We start from the raw sequence: 13,529 nt of genomic DNA, 5'->3' as shown, positions 1-13,529 counted from the left end.
TTCATATCCCAAAAACACAACTATCACACATTTGACAGTTTAAGCCCCTTTATTCAATTAACCTCTTTTAGTCACCAAATTAATTCCTAATTAATTTATGACTAATATTAATTAAATAATATTATTATTCCTTTAATATATTATTCTTATAACATATTAATATAATAATATCTCTTCTCTCTATATAAATCAACCTGTCAAGTTGCTATAGTGAAGGCAACCCAAAAGGACCATGCACAACCGGGTCAAGTACTTACCAAATATAGTTACGGGCTTAGACACTAATCCAACATAATGGCCATCGATATTGAAGAAGAGGCAATTTCTGAGTTCCTGGAAGCCTTGGAAGAAGAGCCACAACAGCCCGATCTAAAGCCAAAGGAACCCAAGCTCGAAGATCATAATGCTGCTGAATTAACGAATTCACGATGTGAACCATATCGGCTCACGACATGGGCCCATCCTGAACAGAAAAATCCTGAATTTATTCCGACATTTCAACCACCTTTGCCGTTTCCTTCTCGAGCTGCCCTTAGTCCACTGGAAAGAGAGCATATAGAGTTTATTAAGCACGTGAAGGGTATCCCGATTAATACTCCCTTTGTCGTGTCGTTATCCAAAATTCCCGAATATGAAATTTTTTTACAAGACTTGATAGACACTCGTCAGCAACTAAAGAAGAATTCTAAAGTTATTCTAAGTGAGCAAAGTTCAAGGGCTGTATTGGGAGACATACCTAAGAAGATGGGAGATCCTGGACGCCTCACTCTTCCATGTGAGTTTGGGAACAATATGAAGGTTTATGCTTTAGCCGATTCTGGGGCTAGCATAAATTTGATGCCTTATTCGTTTTATCATAAATTGAATATTCAGAAGTTAAAAGCTACAAAGATGACTATTCACATGGCGAACCGTTCGGTGACACAACCCAGGGGCATTGTGGAAGATATTCTAGTGAAAATTGGGAAATTTGTTTTTCCAATAGATTTTGTAGTATTGGATATGAAAGAAGATCCCAATGTTCCAATTATCCTTGGTCGTCCGTTACTTAACACCGCTGGAGCTCTTGTTGATATACGCGAATCCAAGCTCACCTTGAGAGTTGGAGATGAAACATAAGTTTTTGGGATAGAAGATGGTTTCCAAGAGAGTGATGCGCAAGAAGAGGTTTTCAACATTGATGAAGAGAATGAACTTGAAGAATTAGAGAAGCTCATGGAAGAAGAAATCAAAACAATTCAACAAGTTAAAAGAAAAAAACCGAGAGCATTCGTTCCATTTTTAGTTGAAGTTATTACTTACACAAATCCCACTTCTTCGGCAAGCGAAGAGGATGATGAGATGTCAAGTGATGAAGAGGAGGTTACTTCAAAAGTAACAAGTCCAGTGGTGAAAGAAGAAAGGGATACTATGGAGATTAAGAATGAAGAAAACTTGGGCACAAAAGGAACAAAGAGGAAGCTTGATGAAGACGAGGTCAAAGCTAAAAAGAAAAATTCGAAAAAGGCGTACAAAAGACGAGTTTAAGCTTACAAGAGGCGTTTCAAGGAACAAAAGATCCTAGTGGTGGATTCTTCGGATGACTCAACGTAGGAGGCAAGGAGTCCGACTCATGACTCCAAGAAAAAGAAGGGCTTCTCGGGAGGCAACCCGAGTTTGGTTTGCAATTTTTTTTCTTTTCTTTTTAGTTTTTGCATTTTAGTCTTAGAAACATAGATCATATCATCCAACTCGTTTTATTCATAATTAAACATTGAGTGTGGGGTCCCTAAAAATGAAGTGGTGATAATTAAGAATTTAGTTAATAGACAAACTTTACTTATTAAAAAAAAAAATTTTTTTTTAGAGTATTCACGACGTGAATCCTTAAGGACTCACGACGTGAGTTTTGAAAAACACGGGACCACAGATTAAAGGGTAAAGAACCAGTTTGGCCCCCTTTTGTTTATTCCTCACGAAGTGAAACACGAGATCTGGTCCCCCTTGCTTCGATTTTGGCCGACAACACTCAATTTTCGTTTTTACTTACCTAATACTTCAATCTAAGGTAATGATTCTTAATTATTAAGTTTAATTTTTCTCTTATAGTTGAACTTAGGGTTAGGGTTTGTTAGTTAGATGAAATGTTGAATTTATTTCTTAAAATCCCGTAATAGCCTTGGAATGTTGATGCTTTGTGCTTGGGATTAATATAGGAGTAAACCCCATTAATATTGTGACCTGATTTGCCTTCTGATTTTAGCGATTTTGGTTGCTGAGTTACGAATTCACGCCGTGAATCCTGAAGGATTCATGACGTGAATACTGGGACTGGACAATTTCAGTTTTGTTAATTTCTAATCTGTTGGGTTGTTTCTTTTGGATATGTTTGTTGTTTTTTTTTGCAGAAATGGCTCCCAGAAGAGAGATTCCAACTGGTGTAGCGGGTTTACATCCATTTTACAACTTTCCAACAACTACACCCCGGGATATCTCTATGCGATGGAATAATCGGTTGGGATGGCTTTACAACCGGGAGTTTGCTATTGCCCCCACTATTCAGTGGGCACGGTTGCGGGAGGTTGGGCTGGTGGATCGGATGTCCCAATATCTTACTAAGATATTTTTGGGGGATGGATTTTCCTTCACATGCAAGAAGTGGTATAATTTGTTTGCCATCCAAGAGCGGGTCTATAAAGAGCTTTGCGTGGAATTCTTTTCAACGGTGACATTCCATGAGAATGTCCAAGATCCTACTTTCCCGCAAGCTTTGGTTTTTCGTCTAGGAGGGGAATTTCGGGAGTGCAGTTTGGTGGAGTTTTCACGCAGAATGGGGTTATACGAGGCTCATGAGATCATAACTCATGAGTTTATTTTATTTTTGAGGGACGCCACACGTGGTTATGCGGATGGGGTTTCAGGACCGGAGTTTTGGAGCAATATCGCGGCCGGTGTGTTCAATTCCGGTGTATCCCCCGAAAGTAGCATCAAATCACCGATACATCGCCTTATCACATTTTCTATTCATCACAAACGCCATGGTGATATGGTTACTAAGGTCAACTTGTTCTTTTTGTGGTGCATTTTACAGCCCAGCGTGTGCTGTAACATTTCGTATTTCTTGGCCCGATACTTGGTGGAGTATGCTATGAGTGCTCATCCCGGGAGCCCCATTTGTGGAGGGCACTTTGTTACGCGCTTGGCCCGATCTTATGGCCTCATTGTTTCCGGCATCACTCGTTCTTTGACATGCATGGAGGGGAACGAGTTTAGTATGGGGTATTTAGAGACAATGAAGGTGGTCAAGAATTATGGGACACATTGGGGAATTCTTGAGGATAATGATGATGGTGATGAGCAGCCGACCGACCAACCTGAACCACAACCGAGGCCGAGGTGCAGGAACGTAAGAGGAAGGGGAGAAAGAGGGCAACCAATGCATCCACCCGCATCCATGGTAGGAGCACCTTTTGGGGATGATATGGCTGGTTATTTTGACCAGTTATCTTTGAGTGTCAACTGGATTGGGGGCACCATGGAGAACGTCGTTCGACACCTTGGGGTGGAGCAGCCGCCTCATTTGGGGTATCACTACCCAATTTGCCCGAGGTGGACGGAGTATAGAGGACATGGAGGTGACGGAGCGGGCACTAGCGGGGTGAACGAGGATGACGAGGATGATTGATCGTTTCTTTTAGTTTTGTTTGGTTTAGTTTTATTTTTATTCGTTTGAGATTGTAAAACTATTAAGATATTATGTTACTTTTCTCTTCTTGGTAGTTATTTTTCAGAATTGCTAGGAGCGCATACAAAGGATGTCGACATATGAGTGCATATGTGTTTAGCCGGGAGTGTTTAAAGTCGAGAGTCGAGACCCATAATTTAAATTAAGTGTGGGGTGAGTCAAGCGAGAAGAAAGTTAGAGAGAAGAGTCGAAATTAATAGGGTCAGAAGAGTCTTAATCCATTACGACATGGGGGTGAATATAAGAATTGAAAGAAAGGTTGGAAGAAAAATATTTCTGGGATTCCAGTTTTCACGTCGTGACTACTTTGTTATTCACCTCGTGAGTCAGTATATGGTGGCTTTCCAGAACCCGCTTCATATCAAATTCACGTCGTGAATCTTCATAAACTCACGTCGTGACTTTGTAATTTTCACAAAAGGAGTCTTATTTTTCCATATTCATTGTGTGGTTCACCACCATTCATTTTGGGATTATTATGAAGATAATCATGGCTCATTTTCTCTATCATGCAATGTGGCATATGCTTTCCCACATTGTTCTGTTCATTCTGCACATTTTTCTGCACCACATTTGTTGAAGATTGAAGACTCGATTCCATATTTTGCCGGTACATTACTTATCTCGCGTGTTCAAGATCCAAGTTTCTATTTCTCAAAGTCTGTATTCAAGATGCACATTCCATCCGCACTTTTGGAGATGATCACGCCACTATCCCAGGGGAGTTTGTTCCTTTTTCTCCCTTCTCTTAATTTTTATATTATTTTAAGCATACAATGAGGGCATTGTATGAAATAAGTGTGGGGTAGGGGGTAGAAAAAGTAAATTGCTAGAAAAATTGAAAATTTTAAATTTTAGGCGTAGGTTTGAAATAATAATCTAATAATTTATTCTAGTAATAATAATTTAAACTTAAGTTGCTAGTGTTGCATTTGGATGATCCGATAAGAGTTCAAATGTTTAGTTGAGCCAACACACGTTATAGTGTATTTGTGGCCTCCCTTATTTTAGTGAAATCATGGAACAAAAACATAACCTCGCTTAGTTTGAGGGATGCAATATGTTTAGCAGCCTAAACCTGAAATGTATCCAGGAAAGCTATGTCTTAGCCAATAAAGGTTGAAGTTAAGCTCCCATGCTTAAGCATGTAGGTTTTTGAGTGATATAGAAAAGTGAGACACATGTTAAAAAAAAAAGAGAGAAATTACCGAAAAGTAAAGAAATTGAAGAATTTTGGAGCATAAAAGTATCAAAGTTTGAAGATCAAAAGATCAAAATTCTAAAAGTTGAAAGTTGAAGATGCCAAAAATCATGAAAAAAGTGAATTCAAAGAAATCAGAGATCAAACATCAAAAAAAAAAAAGAAGAATTCAAGAGCTCCAAGTTGTGGTATCTTCTAAAAAGCTGTAATTCTATAGTTTATGTATGCTTGGGTAGTTTTACAAAAATACCTTGAGGTTAGTAAGATTTATGGGGATGTATTCGGAGGGTTGCATAAAATGAGCATTGTTCAAAAGAAGTGGGTGCGTGTTTATAAAGATTGTGAGTATTTAGAGTATGGGGGGTGCTTTAGGAAAATTTTAGACAATGCATGCGTTGAGGTCTTGGCATAATGGATGAGTTTGAGTTGGATTGTTCTATGTGATGTTAGTGATAAATGTTTAAGTTTAAAATAGTTAGATTTGCTTGAGGGCAAGCAAAGCACAAGTGTGGGGTATTTTGATATTGCCATATTTATACATATTTTTAGGAAATATTTAAGTACATTTTTAAATATATTTTGGTCATTTGCATAGAATAATGGTACTTATAAGGTTAAATTATATTTTGCAGCAAAAAAGAAGACATTTTGAAGAAAAGGGACTAGAAGCGTTAAAGAATGGAACTTTGGAGGTTGAAGGCTTGAAAGACAAGAAAAACACCCAAAAAAAGACGTACTCACGACGTGAACAGTTGATGGTTCACGACGTGAGTGGAAAGAGTTAGAAGATAAGCATCCGGGTGAAGGAATCCTTGACGATCACGATTACCTCGAGTTCACGACGTGAGTTTTACATTCTCACGACGTGAACGGTGATTTTGGAGAAAATATATATACCCTTCTCCATTACGATTGGGGGACTTTTTGGCTGGCTTAGAAGGGTTCCTGGACACGAAATTCAGAGGAGAAGAAGCTCTGGGAGCTGGTTTTAACACCAAGGAAGAAGAAGTTCATAATTTGGTTTATAGATTGGTACACTTAAACATGTCCTTGATTATAGTTTTTGTTTATTTAGCTGTTAGTATGTCTAGCTAAATCTAGCTGCTTCTGTTAGCTAGATGAAGCTGGAACTCATGGTTTTAATGCGTTAGACTTGACTTTACTTGTTGGTGATACGCTTGTGTTGATTGATTTTTCCTAGCATGCTTGAATTAATTATATGATTGCTTTAAATTCTTGTTCTGTGTAGTTAGTGAACACAAATCTGCATGAATTTGAATACCTAATAATATAGTGAACACTAGTTATTAGAGCTAAGATCAAACCAATCTTAGATAAATAATTGAATCATTGAATTAAGCTGTGTTAGAGAACTCATATTATGACTGTAATTGTGTTTTGATTAATCAATCTTTCATGGCTCCAATCTTATTTAATAATTGATTATGTGTTAACTATTGTATGACCATACATAGATTTACATGAATTGATTAATAATTAGTAGATTTCGAACTAAATTGCTAATACTTCTTAATTTGGTAACCAACAGTAATAGCCCTAGCTAATGTATAACTATTGAGTGAAAGCGGATTCAAACTAACAGAAGTGTTTTGTTTATTGATTGAGTTTTTGTTAAAGAATTAAGTTCATCTAAACTTGCAAAATTAGATAAAAACCCCTTTTTAGCTCGTTAGTAATTAGGTTATTTTAGTAGTAAATAAATTAATTAGTCAACACCGTTCCCTGTGCTCGACACCCGACTTACCAAACTATTCTATAATTCGACTAGGTACACTGCCTAGGTGCAATTTAGTTAGTTAGTTAGTTAGGTTATAAATTATAAAATTAGTGGGTACTATCGTGCACATCACTCAGTCCTTCAAGCTACAATCAACCGCCTGCAACACTCCTTGTCAACCAACTTCCATGGTCCTGAAATCCTTCAACTCACCAAGGACATTCACAGGCTGCTCTTCAACTCCACCACCCCCAACAATCAACAACTGGCAGATGCCCTCAAAGCTCAATTTCAAGAAGTTTTTTCCAAAGTTGATGGCCTTCGAAAATGGCTTGAGGAAGCTCCTGGGTTGCATTCCTCAAGAGGGGGAAGTGAACAAGAAGTCCATCACTCCAATCACTCCATCTCACAACATCAAAGTCCCCCCATCATTACAGAAAAAATTCCTACACCGCAACCCTCACCAACACCATCTCATCAGACTCCCGCCATCATTATAGAAAAAATTCCTACACCGCAACCCTCACCAACACCATCTCATCAGACTCCCCCCATCATTACAGAAAGAATTTCTACACCGCAACCCTCACCGCAACCATCTCATCATACTCCACCTCATAACACTCCACCGCAAAAGGAGATCACTCCTGAGAAACCAGAGACTCCCCCTCACTTCAAAAATCTGGTGGAGCACATGTCCTCTCCAAGCTCAAACGACTCCCCTGCCACTACCCAAAGGAAAAAAGATTGGAAAGCAGCTAAACTTGCTGAGCTTATATGGAGAGAATGCGGTTTTGACACTATCATGGATGAATCCTTGATAAACTCCTGGATCAATCCTCACCGCAGACTGTTGGATGATGACTACAAGCCATACCTCACATATGTTGAACCCCATTCAGATGGCTACTGGGATGTTCTAATCTCCCCAAATGCTAAATACTTCATAGTGTTTGAGCCATTTGACCGCAGTCTTCCAGACCACAAAAGACTGCCAATGGAATTCGAGAGACTTAACCATTTTTATGCTAAACATTCCTATCCCATTGAGAAAATCTGGTCTAACGACAGACCATCCGCAGTCAAAAACTACAAGCCTCGGAAGTTCGTGAAGGCTGACTTCATCCAATACACTCTCACTAGAAGGGAACACGACTATGTCCGTACCCAGGCTGACTTCCCCTGCATTGCCAAGGTGTTCCAGAACAAGTCGGAGAAACACCCGAAGATGAAGATAGCTCTTGAAAGAGCTAGTACGTTTTTGAAGGAGACTGTCTGTGATTTTGCTAAAATCGACGCAGACATTTACCCCATCATTGCCAAGAAGTTTGATCTACCACCACTCGATCCTGCACCGATGCCTACCGAAGGTTATCAAGAAAGATCCTTAGGTGCAACCAACTTCCCTGAACTCGGAGTCATTTTCAAAAGGAAGACCGATAAAGTCAAATACTTTATTCCTATAACTGCCATAAATCGCCTCACCAGGAAGCAACTTGAAATCTGCCGAACCGCAGTCGAAAGATCAAAGCATACAACTACCGAAGTCAAGTTCGAGATTTTAAGGAGAATTACTTGGTTGGAAAACGTCAGGAAGTTTTGGTGGATCCTGATCAAGTTTCTTAAACTTGATAGCTGAACAAAAGTTAAAGAGGTCACTTAGGGGGAAATTGTTGAATCATGAAAAGTGACCCTCTTGAACTTCAGCTACCGCAGTCAAGCTCCCTCTTCAGCATCCGAAGTCATCAAAGCCAACCGCAGTCACTCTTTGTTACTTAGTTTATTTTGTCTTTCTGTAATTCTCTCTATTATCCAGTATGCCTTGCATGGCTACTCTTAGAGATTGAATCTAATGTAACTCCTTGAGTCTCTATAAATAGAGCTCATTCTCTTGTATTCATAACGGATCTATCATTCTGAATACACATCTCTGAAGTTATCTTTTCTATCTCTCTTTCTAATTACTCATCTCTTCTTACTCACAAATCTTGCTAGAATATAACTGATTACAATCTCTCTTCGGAGCAAGTCTCTTGTGACTTAATCACTAAGTTTGATCTCACTTATTAACTTGGCTTGAATGCATTCCTTGTTATGAATCAACTTATGTGTATTCTTGATATAACAATTGTTTTCATTTCATTTCTTTACTTTCCCGCAACTAACTCTCTAACTATCTAACTCTAAATATTATTGTTGAGCTTTTAGATCCTTCGAGATTAACTATTCCGCAATATACTTGTTCTAACGTTTGTTCAAGTGTGTCTCAAAGTTTTTCTCTCAACATCTTCGATATCGAAAGACTTTGCGGTTGGAGATGGCAGTTCCCCCTGGACTTGAGAAGATCCGGCTGAATTATCTTGAACCGGGAAGGTGGGATTAAAGTTTTCTTGGGCAGATGGTGCAGGTTCCCCCTGGATTGCAGAAGGGAGAGTGATAATTCTTGAGTCTGTTCTTGTGTCAATATTCTCTAATGATTCTCTGTGGGTGGGAACTTGAGCTTCATTAAGTACTGGAACCTCGATGCTTGTTGCCTGATCCGGAGTAGAGCTTTCCCCCTCAACCGGCGAGGTGGAAGTATTGAGAGATGCTACTTCGGATAGAGATGGACCAGATGCATCAGCATGCTGCTGTTGAGCTTCCTGAGACATAAGAACTTCGGATAATTTGGCTGTTTCTACAGGGTCGAAGAGATCGTCATAGTTGACTTCAACTAGGTTTAATGGACCCGAAGAGACAGGAATATCACTTTCTAGGATTGATGTGGTTTCAATCGATGGAGCGGTGTTGCGGACGTGATAGTCATCAAATTTCACATCGAAGCTTTCAATGATTAGCCTTGTACGTCTAATGAGAACCCTGTAAGCAACGTTGTTAGTGGAATAGCCAATGAAGATACCTTCATCAGACTTCGGTGCAAACTTGTTCAGATGATCTCTGTTGTTAATCACAAAACATCTACACCCAAAGATGTGAAAGAAGCGGACATTTGGCTTTCGGTTGTTAAGGCCCTCGTACGGTGTTTTGCTGAGACGCTTGCATACAATACTTCGATTCTGCACAAAGCATGCGGTGGCCACTGCTTCCGCCCAGAAGTAGAGTGTAACATCCTAAATTTCGAGTCCAAAAATTTCTTTTAAAAACATTACTGATCCCTAGCGTTAAGTCATTCAAACATACAAAAAGGGTTTATATGACAAATCATTGTTTCATTTCCAAAACACTTGTTTAATTATCAGAGTAAACATCCCAGGCTAACTTGTCATGGTGTGTGCACTGCAACCCTTCCGAGCTCCTCTTCTGAAAACTGAATACCTGAAACCAAAACTGAAAACCGTAAGCACGAAGCTTAGTGATTTCCCCAACCTACCACATACCATCCACATAATCGCATACTGCAAATACTGGGCCTCGCCCACTACCTCGGGCCCCGCCCGCTACAACAGGCCCCGCCTGGATTCGAGTCCCGCTCGATGTACATATATGTTTCTCTTAGGCCCCGCCTGTCTCTGGGCCCCGCCCGCTAACATATACTAACATACAATCATATCATAACACACAAATTGAACATATACTACTGGATTCTTGTTCTAAGGCCTCGCCTACCTTGGGCCCCGCCCCTGTCCTGCTACTGATGAGTTATGGAACCCCGACCACACTCCTACTGATAGTGAGATACGGGCCCAACCCACACTCACTCCCTTCCTACCTTGGGCCTCGCGCCTGCTCTGCTGCTAATGAGATATGGAAAACCGTCCACACTCTGCTATTTGTGAGATACGGGACCTCGCCCACACTCACCTCCCTACCAGGCACATACAAGTATCACACAGACAACAAGTATACTCTATCATGCAAACCATTCCTTGGGCACCCGCCCGACATTGGACCTTAGTCCCGAATGTCGTACTAGCATACTGTGCCTAGGGCTAACCCCCGGGTCTTCCTACTCATAACTACATGGGCAGGCATTGTGGCCGTACACCCATCCACACAAAGGGAAACTCACCTGTACTGCTGAACTTTGCTGATAACCCTCTGGCTGCTGTACGACAACTCTCTGAACCGCTGCTCCACTAGCTCCCCGAGCTACTATTATCAATATAACAATTGGTTCCAAACTGAACTCTAGAAGTCAAACTAAGTCAACTCTGGTTAAAGTCAAAGTCCTGGTCAAAGTCAACCTTCCAGTTGACTAGACTCGCCGAGTCAACCCGAAGACTCGCCGAGTCCTTAAACTCAGAAGCTCTCAAAATACGACCCAACTCGCCGAGTCACCCCAGGACTCGTCGAGTTCAACGATCTTTGAGTCCCATCCTGTCCAACTCACTGAGTCACCGCTCAACTCACTGATCTGCGTCTTAACCAGAAGAGGTTGGGGGGGTTCTACGACCTGACTCGTCGAGTCCAAGAACAGACTCGCCGAGTCCTAGGCAATCATCAACAGACTCGCCGAGTTGTTCTTCCAACTCGCCGAGCCCATGCACATATTCATACAACTCGTCGAGTACACCCATGTGACTCGCCGAGTCTCTGCAGTTCTCAATTCAAACAGTGGCTTTTCAAGCCATACAGGAGCTCCAATCCATAGATCCACTCTTCTACAGTCTATCCCCCACGTAAAGTTACAAACTTTACGTGAAACCAAGGAGCTAAAGGCCCAAAACACTCTAGGGCTAGGGTTTAAGGCAAAGGGGCTTCACCAATAACTTATTGACATAAACTTTATGACCTTCTGGACCATCACAAGTCTAGATCTGAGGTAGCAACCTCAGATCTAGGCCTCTGACTCGACTTAGATCTAAATCATGCCCAAAATGCCCCAAATCTCAAACATAAGATATATCTATTTGCAATAAAGCCAAAGCAACAGCTTATTACCTCCGATATATGCTCCAACTGAAGTAGATCCCGGATCTACACCACTCCTTTGTAGCAAGCCTCTTGATCTTCAAGCCCCTTTATACCAAAATCACTTATCTAGACTCTAAATTGCTTCCAAGGGCTCTCACTCATGATTTAGGGTTTCTGGATCTCAAAAGGGGAGTAAAGAGGCTGGGGAAGGGATGTAATGTTCTTTAAATAGGGCACAACCCCCGGGATTAGGGTTTTTCTCGCCCAGACCAGACTCGCCGAGTCCACTAGCCGACTCGCCGAGTCGGTCACTCACTCTATACCCTGGATCCCACTCCGACTCGTCGAGTTCCTTCCTGGACTCGACGAGTTGACTCATGACTTAGAGCTTTTCCTTTCTTTTCTTGGTCTTTCTGATTCTGGGTGTTACATAGAGAGGAAGGTGTGCATGGATCTGGCTGCTTCTACTAGAGTGTGGTTCCTTCGCTCAACTACCCCATTTTGTTGCGGTGTGTAGGGAGCGGAGAAGTTGTGAGTGATACCCTTTGAAGCCAAGAAGCTGTTTAGGAGATGATTAGTAAACTCGGTTCCATTATCACTTTGGATGCGTCAAACTGGCAGCTTGATCTGGAGTTTTATCTCCTTGATGAAGTTGATGAGAATTTGCGGTGTTTCTGACTTGAGTATAAGAAAGAAGACCCATGTGAAGCGTGTGTAGTCATCTACTATAACCAGTATGTTTTACTTGTGATGGACACTGGCTACGGTGGATGGGCCGCAGAGATCAACGTGCAGGAGCTCCAGTGGTTCAGAAATTGAAGAGTCAATCACCATGGGGTGACTTTCTTTGGATTGCTTTCCACATTCACATGCAGAATAGAGAGTATCATTGTTGAACTTGAGAATAGGGAGTCCTCTGACTAGTTCTCCAGTGACCAAATTGTTGATGTATCTGAAGTTCAGATGAGCTAGCTTGCGGTGCCATAGCCAGCTGACTTCGGATACTGCTTTGGATAGGAAGCATAACTGCGGTTTGCCTATGATCAGAGAGACATCTAGAGGATACATAGTACCTTCAGATTGGGACTTGATCGGACATGTGTTCCTATCACTTGTCATTACATAGCAAAATTGATCATCAAATTCAACTTGATGGCCTGCCTTACATAGTTGGCCAACACTGATGAGATTGTGTTTAAGGCTTTCTACATAAGCAACCTTTTGAATAGAGAAGTTTCCCGTAGTAAGAACACCATAACCTCGGATTATCCCATTCGCATTGTTGCCGAATGTAACATTTCCACCGTTGCAAATTGGCCTGAAATCCCGAAGGTATTCTAACCTTCCGGTCATGTGCAAGGAGCAGGCACTGTCAATTAACCATTCATCTTCTTGTTCCTCCTTGCACAAGGCCTGAAAATTACACGGTTAGTTTAGGCATCCAAACTAGTTTGGAGCCTGGGACAGAAGGTGAATTTCTGATTGGTGCATGAACCGATGTTTCGTGTCAATGTTTAATCCTAGTCCTGGTGTTTGTGAGATTTTGGAGTGTTGTGTCTTTTTGAAAAATTACGAGGTTTCTGAATCCAACTAGATTTGACATGGGATGAACCATTTTGACAGCTACATTGACATTGACAGGTTGAGATTTTGTCTTTTGTTCTGACACCTTGTTTGGTCAACCGTCTAAAGGATGAGTTCGGCTTGTGACCGGTCTGAGGTCGGTAATATCTGACATTGGTGCTGTTGGACTTATGAAAAGTTTGTTTTGGAAAAGGTTTAGCATGTGTAGATCTTTGGGACCTTTTTATTGGTTTTGGTAAAATACCCTTCCATTTGTTAAAATTCTGATATGATTTTAAAAGTGTTGGAGTGGGTAAGATACCCTTCCATTTTGGATCCTCTGAGGAATAGATTTGAAAGCCATAGCTTCGAAAAGACCTTTTTTTCATTTGGGTTGTGTCAGAAGAGTTTGGAATGACTGATGAAACTGTACATTCCTTTTTGCATGT

At 41.0% G+C, this 13,529-nt stretch overlaps 1 protein-coding gene across 1 annotated transcript; it reads left to right on the top strand.

The window, feature by feature from the left end:
• Positions 1–294: 294 nt before the first annotated feature.
• LOC145104598 (uncharacterized) lies at positions 295–1,119 on the top strand. The gene is made up of 2 exons (XM_079041819.1): positions 295–720; positions 874–1,119. The coding sequence occupies exons 1-2, from the start codon at positions 295–297 to the stop codon at positions 1,117–1,119; spliced, it is 672 nt and encodes a 223-aa protein (XP_078897945.1).
• The last annotated feature ends 12,410 nt before the right edge of the window (positions 1,120–13,529 follow it).

This window comes from Lactuca virosa, chromosome 4, assembly GCF_052849685.1.
Source record: "Lactuca virosa cultivar CGN04683 chromosome 4, Lactuca_virosa_CGN04683_v6, whole genome shotgun sequence".
Classification (NCBI taxonomy): Eukaryota; Viridiplantae; Streptophyta; class Magnoliopsida; order Asterales; family Asteraceae; genus Lactuca; species Lactuca virosa.
This window is presented reverse-complemented; position numbering and strand designations above follow the sequence as displayed.